A 13831-nucleotide genomic window follows, 5' to 3' on the forward strand; every position below is an offset into this window, starting at 1 on the left:
AAAATAGAGATGGAATGACACTATAAACATACAATCAGAAAAAATATAGAATATTCGAGATCTTACGTTGACAAATACTCATTCAGCTTTATGTAATTATTAAAAAACTCTCTGAAACAAAGGTTTTACGAGGTAACAAACTAATAAGATTCCGAAGAGATATTACGGATGATACTACAAAAATAAAAATCCAATTAGGCATACCGAAGACTACATGGTAAATGAGAAAAATCAGTGTCATGCGAAGTATTTTAACGTATAATACGCAAAAACCTCTCGAAAACATAAAAGAACTTTAAAACTTCTCGCATTTTTTCTAATCTCAAGAATTCTCTTGATGCAAAGTTATGTAACAGGATGTATGCTAATATGATGACCATAGCCCTGTGGCTGGTTCTAGTTGTGGCAAGGAAACTATCCGACGCGATGCTTCTTAATTTCGTTCCAGCCCTATCCAGTTCTTTCTCGCGGCGCTTGCGTCAAGTATCCTTGGGCGTTACGAATAAGCCAACAGTTGTACTGATCACCTTTACGATATTAGGTGAACCTTCTGTGGGATTACCAGTTCTATTTTAAGATAGGAATATACTGTATTGTTAGCAACAGCATATCAAAATCCTGACACTGTCTTATCCATAAAAATTATGCTTCCCCGTGTCCACTGCCTCGACTACTGACGTTCTTGAAAAATATGTTTGGGTTCCGTTCGAAAATTAAGGAGCTGTTGTGTAACGGAAAAAATAAATTAAATCAATTTCCTTTCCAGATCAGCCCTGATTATTGCTTGTGCAGCTCTCTGAACATTTCAATCACGTGCCTTAAACAAGAAAGAGACGCATATACAACATATCAAGAGTTGAAGAGAGACAGTTATATTTGTCTCGAGTTCTTCTACTAGTGCTTTAATGGAAATATTAGGAATCATTGTCCCTGAGTCGGTAATGAAGATACGCGCCGCCATATTGAAGATTTACTGAGATTAGGATATTGTTATTGCGGTGTACGGCCAGTGATTGTTAATGGTAAGTGCCTTTCATGGGAGCCTAATGTTAAAATTTTCTTTAAAAAAGCTAAATGAAACACAAAGAATTTTAAAAATCTAAGGATAAAGAAAAATTTTATTTGGAAATTAAAAAAATGCTTTGTCAAGTATCAATTGTTTCAATAACGCATTTGGTAAAGTATATATTTTTTTAGTTTATTATGTCATTAGTGCGTTCGAACATTTTACTTGGAATCTGAATGGTCAAAATATTTTCATGCCTCGTGATACATAATTCTGAAAACTGATTGAACAGTCATTACAAAAGCATTTTCTCAGCATATCGAATGATATCATCTTTTGAGACATCATCTGCAGGGCCTCACGTGTCAGTTGACATCCAATTGACTCCTGATGATGGCTCACTGCGCGCTAATGTCCGTTCACTTCCTTGATTGGTATAGATTCTGTTCTGATAACATTTGCCATCATTTATTTTCGTTCCGGTCGCATCGTGGAAATATCTAGAATGTTCTGTATCGAGAATAATAGTTTGATCTTAATACGGCCGAACAAATTACTTTTTGTTAAACCGGCTACGGAGCGAGAGGCTGCAAAAGTACGAAAATCTTTTGTAGTGCAATACTTATGACTTATTTCATTTAAATCATATCAGTTCGAATGAATTTTGGGTGAATTTTAAAATATCTATGGACTACAAAAGTGCTATCGAATTCATGACCTCTAATTTTTTGTTTGCCAGCCAAACGCTCCGGCTCAGAGGCCGTCAATTGATTTTAATAGGCTGTTTATGAGTTTGTTTTTTTATTGGCCGCAAAATGTTTGAGCATCCATTTCTTTGTATCAAGCAAAGCATTGTTGTAAGAAGGTTGATTAAGTACAGTAACATTTCAGAGCAAATAATATAATCTGAGGTTATAGCCTGCCCGTCTCGATCTTATGTGGGGACGGCGCAACGCACTTTCGTACACTTCGATTCATTTTAACGCTTGTCCCTCAACCCGACGTCAACACCCTCAAAGAGTTCAAGCACAAACGTATGCCAAACTTCATCCAAATCCACTCACCGCTTTCTGCTTTCACTTCTAAGAAACATGTAAGCCTCTTCACAAACATTTGCGACATAATTCTTTTGAATGAGAGTGAGATATTCCCCAAACCACATAATTGGCCTCACCAACTCAAATAAGACAATGTCCTACGTGCCATCCTACGGGTTTTCGGTGAGTAAAATCGCGAATATCATGCCGTCTCTTTAATTGCGTCCAATAAATATCAATTAAACATCGTGGCCCAGTACACGCGTGTTCATTACACGCTATTGTCTCTAATTGGCATGGAGTTCTCGAGACCCTCTGATGAATGCCCCTTAGATCAGCACATGTGTTTTGAAAAATATGTTTGTTGTTCCTATGGATTTAGAGGTCCTTTGAGGATTTTGTAAAACCTAATCAATTGTAGAGTACGTTTAATGTTTTAGTTATATATTTTTTGCCTGCGGGAATAAAAAATTTCGAGATAAAAGTCCCAATTTATATTTTCCGGGATTAAAGTGGCATTCAGAAGTAATGTAGCTTCCTCTTAGTGAAAAAATCAGAAATGGATCAATAGTTTCTGAGATTAACGCGTTCAAACAAAATCTTTACCTTTATATATTATCATAGATTCGAAGGCTACGCATAGCATGTTTTATACTCACGACAGGTTCACATATTTTCTTAAGCTATTTCTAGTGTATGACTTTTAGGGATTAGGGAAATTAAAGAAAAACTATATCGATGCGATTTTTCCTGTTGGCAAACGCTAGACTCCTATAGCATACCTACTCCGTCTTAGAATCACCTATATTCTTTTTATCAACAGGTTCAGTTTACTTGCTCCATTCGTTCAGTGATAAATTACTTGGACTGTGAACCATAATGTTCTGGTTCGATTCCCGGAACTGGCATTTTAAATTGTGTTTTTCGTATTTCACATTTGGGTTTTAAGCGATTCAAAATTTTACCCAATATGGCGATAGGCTCTCTGTTTACTTTTTCATACGAGGGAATATATGTTAAAGAACTTCTTACTCTGCCTACCCGTTTAAATAAAAGTCATGAGCATACGTGTGTTTACTCTGTAGCCCGTACCCTTCAAGGCTCCTTCAACTTATTTTTCATTTAACCTGTACAGCTTCTTAAATAGTCGAGCAGTACGTCACGGTTGCCTTTCGATGTTTGTGGTTTGATAAAAATTATCAAATGAAATGATAAAAGCGAGAAAGAGTTAATCAACCATGCAATCTCACATAGCGATTTTGAATGCGTCATTTGTAACTATTAAATAAATTTCTGCTATACAAAATAGAACTTTAAAATAAGCGAAGTGTGTGCTGAAGTTGCGTATTTAGTGATCGGCACCATAACTCTTTAACTTCATGATTATTTGTAAAGATGATTGTTATGTTAACTCATACTGATAATTTCAGCTAGCCATTAGTGGAAAAGCACCCCTTATAAAGATAGAAATTGGACTGAAGTTAGTCATGAGTGGTGACCAAGTCATTTTTTCTGGGGACTAGCGAGTGAGGACCGATGTTGATTGTAGAGTGCGGGTGTCGTGGCTAAATTCAAGGTGGTCATGCCTTAGTAGCTTTCTTATACACAGCTCTAAACGGCACTATTGAGTGCTGGGAACAAAATTCAAATTGAATGTAAATAAATTAAGAAATACATGACATGAATATCCTGGCTCATAAAGAACTATTTTTATTAAAGATTATCACCTGATGCTGTCGCCAATGCCTTTCTTCAATAGTTAACGTTAATACAACACTAAAATATTGTATGCGCAACGTTAGCGTTACCGATTATAGAAAGATATCTTGATGTTCAATGCTTAGACATTCACATATAGATATTGTGGGTGTATTGCCAATCTTTAAAGATGAATTATACGATTTGCTACTGGAAGGGTATCTCTGAGCTTCCAGTATTCTTTCTTACTTAGAAGAGCTACTATTCTATTGGTTTTCTTGTTGTTATTCTCAAAGACCATATTAAAACGATATCCAACAATGGTACGTCCATATCAATAAACGTTAGATGAATTTATTAGCTATTGACTGCAGCTCACGTGGCCGAGCATGAGATCTTGATTGGCCGTTTCCTAACCGTAACATATTAAAATAAAAAAAATTACCTACAATATCTTATTTGACAAAACTTTTAACACTAACAGATAATGCACAACTTAAACAGATATCTAGAAGTATAAAATTCTGAGTGCTAGTTTTTCTGTTGAGCAGTACGAAAGGATTTTTTGAAAATTCTAAGCTGGTTTAACACCGTCGGGCACTCGACAAGTCAAGGAATTTTCATACAGAAGCATTATACACAAACCCTAAACAATCACAAATTTTGGATCTCAACTCGCATTAGCTCGTGGTGCATTATCTGCTTTACATTATTAAAATATGTTTTGTGAATACGATATAATTTGAAAGACAAAATATAGTTGTGCATATGGATGGAGGATTTTTGTAACCTATGGTCTGGCCAACCAACAAGTGATATTGATAGCTCAGAAATACCCACAATATCAGAAGAATCATATATCCGCTGCCAGCATTGAATGAAAGGAATGAGTATTAAAGAAGGGAGGAAAGGGAGAAGTGTTTGGACTTGCAAAATCACTTTCTCCACACGAAACGCAGAAGCAAGTTGTCAGGTTGGTTGCTGCTAATCCCCAGGTATAGGGTCTGCTACTACATGCGTCGAAGAAAAGACAGACTTAATTATGCCTGCCTATTCTATCTTTCAGTTCTCTTACATTAATCGAAATATGCAATGAATTGCATCGTGCTAATAGGAGACGGGGATTGTCGTCAAGAGAACAATTTGCCATCTAAATAACAGAAAGAAATATTTTTGTTCTTTACCTAATTGACTACAATAAAAGTACCAATAAGTTTAAAATCTTTGAAGCGATTTGTTATGTGAGTTGAATTACTGCTTTTCCTTTTCCCACATCCGATATCCCGGAAAAATATGCAGAACCTAACCCATATACCGACAGTACCCAACGAGCAAACATCTTGACCCGTCGATTGTGTGACCCTGCGTCAGGCAAGTGGTCCCAATTCCCGACATCCACACGACGCTCCGTCCCACCACGCTATTGGTCAGTGAATTAATGACAATATTGCGTACTTATGCATTTGACCATCTCACTGTTATCAATTTAGCAATAGACGTCGCTCGTCGTACGCTCTTGGCGGGTATTTTTCTCGAAAAATTCTTAAGATCGCCATTCGAATTTTCAAATTTGGAACTGTTAGTGCCGCTCGTTGAGTGCTCTGTCGACGTGCGCCCGCGCAATGGTCGATTGATCGAGGATGTATTTGAAAGACTTCTGCGGAAGGATCATGCCCGTGCCGATGTGGTTGTTCGCCAATATGGCCGCGTTACTATAATGGTGTTAATTTGAACGTTTTCGGTTTAAATGTGATACGTGTGTTGCTAGGGACTCGAATAAAAGGTGAGACCGGTGTTTGTGGCGCGTTTACTGCAGATGCTTTCCTACTTTGCTTGGATGGTTAAGGGTAGTTGTTAAAAAATATTACTTCAGTTTACTAGATTTTTCTCACGTGTTTATTTTTTCTAAGGACACCTTTCAAGTTTTTCTAGAATGTAAGTCTATTACGTAGTTCTTTGTAAATTTGTTAGTCTTCATGCTGATTACTCTGTTTATCTAATTAAAAAAAATTGTAATATTAAAACATTTTCATATAACATGCATATTGCAAAGCTATTAAACTTACTTTGCATAATGATTGAGATTTTCTGACTTAGGCACGTATACCCATAGTCTAATATGACGATGTCGCGGTTCAGTCGCATTCTCGCCAAATTTCTGAATTCTACTCATACACACGCACACATTCACGCCTTTTTTCGTCGATTGGGGTACGCAGAGACGCAACTAGCGCACCAACTGTTTGCAATATGTATTCCTTCTCATCATGTGGTAGGCGGCGGCCTATCGACGTCTCGCCTCGGCCCTAGATTTTTGAATAATATTTTGAAAAATTATAACCCGTCTTAATATTTTGGACTTAATGGCCTTTTTTTTCATCAAATACTAGTTGGAAACCTTCTATAACCCAATTAGAACATACTTTAATAAGGTGTTTTTGCCTTAAATTAATTTGGAGGCTGGAATTCTGCCTGGAATTTGCCAGAGGCTCACCCCCTAATAGGGGTCGGGACCCAACATAATACTATATTATGTTCAGAAAAATATCTTATGTATATTTTAAAATACCATTAAAACACAATCGTTATCAATTTCCATCTGAAGAGTTAGTGTTTCACCAGACGGAATTTTAGAAACCGACAATATATCTATTATCTATACTTTTTGCTGTCTGTTGGGTTATCCGCTGGATAATCGTTTATGATAAATTAAATCTGTTTAATTTATTAGTTTCAAGTGTTTTTCTTTTGTCTGTACTTTACGATATTATATGAATTTATTATCAATTTATATACTAGTAGCTTTTGCTCGCGGCTCCGCCCGCGTGAAGGAGTTTTTTTTAGTTTTTTCGCAATAAAACTCCCGCTATATATTTTAGAAAGTAGCCTATAACCTTCCCAGTGTCTTAAACTATCTCCATACCAAATTTCATAAAAATCCGTTCAGTAGATTTTGAGATAATCGATAACATACAGACAGACAGAAAAGGGAACATTTTTTGTTTTATAATATGTATTGATTTAAACTAATCAGTTACTCAAGACCTTAGGCGCCTTTATTACAGAAAAAGTAACTATGCAAAAACATCGTTATTAGGCATAGGTATAAAGTTTACTCTTCTAACATAATTTGAGGGTCCAAGGAGTGTCCCTATGTTAATTACTAATTAACTATGTTGCCTCTATAACACTCGAAACTTGGTAAATTACCTTCGATACAGTGTAGAAGTATACGCGATAGTCTGATCTTTTTACATTCGGAAGACCACGTGCGGTAATATCTGGGGATTTTTATCGATTAATATTTCTATTTCTCGTTCGTCCAGCGCTAATTGATTATATCGACTTGTAGTTTGAATTAATTCAATATTGTGTATGTATGTATATTGCATTATTTATCGTTGAGTCCGGATTTCTTTTATCTGTTAATGTATAAAATAAAAATAATGCTTCATATATAAATAATAACTCTTTATGATCTTGTCGTTTAAAAATCACAGACTTATGAGAAAAATCTACGTCAATATATAATAAGTTATGATTTTATAGCATAGCGCTTTATTGTAAGATAAATTCTACCTATTTTTTCGATTATTCTTAGAGACAGTGATAATTTTAAAATGTTGACTCAAATTCCTAGTTTAACTTTTTATTTATTCTTCGGGTAGAGGGTGGGTGCGGCCTGTCACGCGATAGTATAGAAGTTCTAAACAGTGGCCCAATTTGCTAAGTTTTGTCTATAAGATATGAAGAAGCGTTTTTTACAAATGCACTATGTAATGAGGAAGCCACTACTCTCATGTAAAGCATCACGAGTGTTGACTCCGCATTAACAAGAACACCATCCAAACCTCGAATTCTAAAGCCCTTAGTGGTGTTACCTGCGCTCGCTATATTAAGATATTAGTACAGGCTTCACGCAATGGCTTCACCTCAGAATTGATCCAGGTATAAACTATCACAATGCAGTTGAGTACAGTTGTAATCTGAATATTTGTAGTTGTCCAACGTTTGTTATGCGGCTTGTTAGTCGCCTGTCATTTTGTAATCTTGTCAATTACGGGGGCCGCTGTGGGAAGTCTGAACGCCTACTAAGGGCAAAGATCTAGTTCCAGACAGTTCGGATTTAGAACAGTTTAGTGTTAGCATTGACTAGCGAGAATGAAAGGCTGTACGAGTCCTAGGTTCGGTCTGATCACAATTTCCCTTCAAAAATATTACCCTTCAACACTCATCTATATAAACGTTTATTTACCCGTGCGAAATGTCATACTCATCTATTCGCGTAATTTTCATTAAAAACAGGTACATAATTTGTGCTTAATTTATAATTATAAAGATTTCAAATTAAATATTGCATTAAATGATGCTCGGTTTGACGGTAAAGAAATATTCTTTAGAAAAAGGAAAAATAAAATGGTATGTGAAGACTACCACCCGCGCCGGCTACTGCGCAGAATATAATTTTTTATCCCTTTTAAGTAATTTACATGGCAAAAGTGAATTATCTCTACGCGCCCTCAGACGCGGTTGAATTTGAATGATCTCACGACCCATCGTGAATACGCTGTAGGACAGGGATGGCCAACATTCAATGGTAAACGTGTCATTATTTATAAAAAAAATATGGCCTGTAACATTCCATCCATTTTTTTATCGGTGCTCGCCAATTTGGTTTCACTGCACCTGATATTAGCGAAATTAAGCCCAAAGAAAGATACATATACAACGTTTGGTATATTACTCGCCTGCCCGAATTATTTTATTTATTGTAGTATAGTTAATAGAGACAATATTTATTAAGTTTAAGATACCTGTAAGGATATTATTCACATGATTATAATAAATAAATAAAATAAAACTAAATTTTGTCACGTGTCAACACTGACATTTTGCCAATATTGACCGTTCTGCATAAATAATCTATGCGCGTGGTGCAGAGTATCCTATGTCGCGCTCGTGTTACAGTCCAACCAAGCATGCTAAGTGATTGGGTCCGATTGGCGATGTGTCGCGGCACAGACGGACGCGCCTTGTGGTCTAGGTGAAGGATTCAGTGACGTCATTGTTTGGTATTAACGCGTGGTGAGATGGTTATCTTTAATATCACATGACCTACGTTCATAAAAAAATCTTCTTTCTATTTACTTATATTTATAATTTTTTTACTTATCACTGTTTATTTTATGTGAACAGTATAGTTATACACAGTAGGTTAATAGCGTAATAAGTCTGGTATGGTTTATAAAATTTACCCGTTTCTCAATAAATGTTATCAGTGTTTAAACAAATCACTGTCTAGACACTTTAAAATTGAAATAATCGCTTATATTGAAGTTCGGAAAAAGTTTAGGATTAAATATTTATATAATTGATTAAAAAAATTGATTATATTACATGTTAATGTTGATAAAATAGTTTAATTGATAAAACTCCGTTCAAAATAAAAGTGGACTGAAACGCATATCTGGTTAATGTAGTTTTTATTCGTATGAACATCGTAGTGATCGGCTACATGTTGTAGATCCGCTTTACACCTCGTAGAGCCCCGCTGCTCGTCGTAGACCCTCACAGCTCGTTGTAGACCAACTTTTCCCGACATTGAACGCCGCCGCTCGTAGAGCCTCTACGCATCTTTTATCTTATAAATTTATAAAGACATTATTACTCCAAATTATTAATTTTGTCTAGTTTTTAATGTGTGACGTTATGATGCTTTCCCCGTGCCTTTTATTTTCAGCTGGATAATAAAATAAATCTGATATAAACTTGTGTATTCTCCGTTTCCAGGAGCCGTAGTACCACGCCGACGCTGCCGAAGGCCGCACACCAAGCAAAGCAGAATCGACAATATCGGTTCACTGGCCAACAACTGTACCCCATGGAGACCATCCTCAGCTGCCAACGAACGTATTTGATCGGCAATCGTTTCACGAACAAGATATTCCCCGGTCTGGTCCCGCACATACAGTACCATCTCTGTCGCTCCAACGCAAACATGCTACTGAAGATAGAGAACGAACTACTGCAAAGCCACCGTCAGCGAGAGACCACCGGAATCAAAAAGTTATACAATTCGTTCTTCGTTCTGTTTTAACCGACTCGTTCGCATAACAACCATTTCATTCATCATTCATCAATCATTCAGTGACTTTTGTGTTGTGCGGGCGGCATGGCCCGAGTGTGATGGAATATCATCATAGCGAGGAAAGAGACTATTTTATTATGCATGAGGGTAGAAAGGAGGATTTCGCTTGGGAATCGACAGTGAGGCTCATGGTCGGAAGGGAAGAAGACTTCGGAATGTATTTGGAGGAGCGCGAGGGCAGGAAGCGGAAGTGGCAGGGGGAGAAGATGATGCGCCGCGAGAGCAGCGAGGAGAAGGAGCAGAGGAAGATGCCGCCCAAGAAGATTATGGGTGAGTTTTGATTCTTTCTTTAGTTTCCTTGTTTTCAGTATATAATGTAATCAATTCAAACAAATTATAATTACAACACTGTTTGTTATTTTTTAGCACAATGAGTGTTTTTGGCAGAAATGTGATAGATCTGGCAGGAGTTTTATTTGTACCATGTAATTAAACAGATTACGTGCTGGTTTGGTAATCGTAACTTCTGCAAATTACTGAACATAGAAGAAGCTGGTAATTCAAATGTCATTGGACGAAATGTTTCTCGTTGTAGACATCGTACTTGAACTAGATTTATTTATTTTACATCAAATCCAAACACATACTCTATACAATCACGCCTTTTATCCCAGTAGCGGTAGGCAGTGGAGTAACGAGTGTACCCATTCTTCGTCGGGTTCTTTCCGTTCTATGTGGTGATAGGAGGCAAGATGATCGTCATAATATTGGGTCTTTAACGTCAGTGTATTCATTATTGTAACAATCAGAATTATCGACTGTACTAAAGGCATTCACATATTCCCAATACAGAGTTAAATAAATAAATAGTAGATAAAAAAATAATTTACACCAGGCAGTCGTCACTCGATCTTAATGTGGACTGACTGATATTTTTAACAAGGCAAAGATCATGCACGTCACAGACAAGACATATGTCTGATGACCATCGTCCACCTCTATACTGATATTTGACGGTTAGCCCTCTACAACAATAGAATATATAAATATAGAATATAAAATAGATTAAATTTATTTAATGGGGCGCTCGGATGCTGCTATACTCCCGAATGTCGACATTGGGCCGTAAGACTGATGAAATCAACCAATAACCCTTCCACTCACCCTCCCAAGTGGTCGTAGCGAAAACGCGTTGTAACTCCTTGTGAAAAAGAAGGATTATGAATTCTACTAGATTTAAAACGATATAAATATAAAAAATATACGTAACTACCCTATTCTGGTGACGTGATGAGAAATCTGATTGATGTCCACTCTGTAAACATAAAGTCGAATACTGATTTTGCTGGTCCAAAAATAATTAAAGCAAATACTTCACGACGATTTTGGAGTAGTCCCATATCATTATGTTGCCGTAACCCTCGGGCAGGATTGTTATGTTTTTATTATCTTTAAAAAAAACAAAAAGCGCTATCGCAATCAGACATTATTTATTCGTGCTATATTTAAGCGATAAATGTGTTCAAAACCATGGATATCCCGTGGTTGAGAGTTCTGGATGGTGGTGCTACTGTTCAATGTTTAAGGATGATTGTAGCTTGTTACCGGGTTTTAGCGGGTTACTTGTCTTTCTAATAAATCTCATCTATCTATATATATAAAAATGAATCCCTATTTCCCTTGGCCACAACATCACGCGTGAACGGCTGGACCGATTTCACTTGTTTTTGTTGTGTTTGTTATTGTCAGGAGAAGATTCTTATGAAAGAAAAAATTGCGCGGAAAATTTAAGGAAAATATTAATTTTATATAACTGTCAATTGTTTGAAATAACTGTCAGCGATTGACAGAATGCGGGCTGCAAATTCATAGTAATTAAGACAAGACGTCTTTTGGGGCAACTAGTTTCATATAATAAAATGCAAACGTTTCTGGTGATTTTTTAAGTATGCTCGTTAGAAGTTAACACAGAAGCCCGTGAACGGATTTTGTAGAGGTTAGACACACATATAGCCCATGTCCTGGATACTTATCATATATGCTAATTTTTATCTCGAAAACAGTGGGATTTTTATCCCGCCAAAGATTCAACAGACGATGCCGCGAGCAACGACTAGCAAAAAAAAATCTTAGTACACACACACATCACGCATTTATCCCCGAAGAGGTATGCAGAGGCGCGACCAGGGCACCCACTTTTCGCCAAGTGTGTTCCGTCACATAATGCGATAGGGGCGAGCCTATCGCCATATCGGGGTCCAATTCCAAACTCCGGGCTGATACTGAGCAGAAAAACCCATAATATCACTTTGGCCGACTCGTGATTCGAACCCAAGACCTCAGAGCGCTGTCGTACCGCGCAAGCAGTACAACTATGCAACCGAGGCAGTCAGTCAGTTTATTAATTTGTTAGTAAACCCGGTTTTTAATGATTTTTTAGTGATATCCATGTTCTTAGCGGTGTTTATCGCTTGTCACTAACCAATGATTGCCAACTGACCTACAATATATGCTATTATCTATCGGTAGTGTGTACCAAAAATTGTGTTGCCCGTTCAAGGTGCATTTAAGTATAGCCGTGTCCTAAATAAATATCTTTCAATGTGATATTGAACGTGTATTCATTTGGGGATACATTCGAGAGGTTATACTTATCATAATTCATTTAATGGCTAACTGACATAAAGTGTACAGCTCAAACCTGTAGGATAGTGTATGAATTTGAACAATAGTTCATATATCATATATATCATATAACATAGGTAAACATTAAGAGATATTTTTTTAAATATTCATCCTTCATTAAGGTTAAACAAAAATATTATAAAAATAGGAAGTAAAAAAAACTGTTTACCCAGTCCAAAGTTCCAAAAGTTCTAAGGTAACAATCATAAATTAATTAAAAAAGAAAGTTGAATTGAGAACCTTCTCCTTTTTTTTTGAGGTGGGTTAACAATAAAACGTCGAATTTATAGTTTCACTTGAGGAAATACAACTAAAGGAAAGAAAAACTATACTGTTTTTGTTAACATTATATTTACGATACTCTGTCGTGTCTAGATAAGGGTATTATTTTTTCTACAAAGGGGCAAACTATAGCTTTTTGCCCATGCCTGGGCCCTACAGCATTTTAGATGTGTATTTCTACGAAATTGACTGGTCCGAATTCGTGCGTACGCGCACACTATAGTTGCACATACCCTGCAGAAATTTAAATAGTAAACATTTTACATCACATGAATTATCGTATTATCTTTTAAATAATAATTATATAAAGAAAAGAAAAACTTGCAATCATCTTAAATGAGAGAGGCCCCTATCCTTGGCGACGTTCGCGATTTCTTATTTCGAAACCCCAGAGAATCCACGCGGTTTGTTACAAAGAATTACTGCTTTTGTATAATTATCATCGCGTCGTTTGAATGCCTTACATAATTGTAGATAAGTAACATAATTTTAATGATAATACGGTTGTGTAAAGAAACATTGATATAAATTCAAACAAATGATGCAAATTCAACATCATGCAACTACTGCATACATTGTATTACATATTGTATGAATTCACTACACAATTATAATAAGACGCAATTGCCAGGATATCTTATTACAAAACTGCAGGGATAGGCTCTTGTAATACCCAGTTTTAGTACGCTGGCTACAAATTCGTTTAGATCGGAGAACATCGGTCTTAAACCATTGCTGCTTAGCGTCCGAAATATACAAAGTAATGGTACATACTCATCGGAACCTTTATTCCAAAAGGCACCTTAACTAAACTTAATGCGAGATTTTTCATTTTTTTTTTGTTATGACATCAACATTCAGTGGCCTCTCCTAATTCCCGGCACATTAAAATATGTATAACCTGGATGAAGAATCTTAGAGAAATTTAATACTTATTTGATAAAGGTAAATCATTGCAGATAACAAGCGCTTAATTATCACATATTCCATTTGCATAATGTTACCTCTGAGAGACGTTCGCTGCGTAGGCACGTA

At 36.4% G+C, this 13831-nt stretch overlaps 1 protein-coding gene across 8 annotated transcripts in view; it reads left to right on the forward strand.

The window, feature by feature from the left end:
- The window catches only part of LOC115449255 (transcription factor CP2-like protein 1), a 63460-nt gene that overhangs the window by 7551 nt on the left and 42078 nt on the right, over nt 1-13831 (forward strand). For 7 of the 8 annotated variants that reach the window (XM_037440219.1, XM_030177021.2, XM_030177019.2 and 4 more), the window contains exons 2-3: nt 767-1022; nt 9532-10159. In XM_037440219.1, the coding sequence (XP_037296116.1) occupies nt 9928-10159 (232 nt within the window). In that variant the 5' untranslated portion in view covers nt 767-1022; nt 9532-9927. Of the gene's footprint in view, nt 1-766; nt 1023-5216; nt 5525-9531; nt 10160-13831 lie in introns of those variants that run through there. The other variant, XM_030177018.2, reaches the window with a different exon arrangement.

Source organism: Manduca sexta, chromosome 18 (genome assembly GCF_014839805.1).
Source record: "Manduca sexta isolate Smith_Timp_Sample1 chromosome 18, JHU_Msex_v1.0, whole genome shotgun sequence".
NCBI classification, from domain to species: domain Eukaryota; kingdom Metazoa; phylum Arthropoda; class Insecta; order Lepidoptera; family Sphingidae; genus Manduca; species Manduca sexta.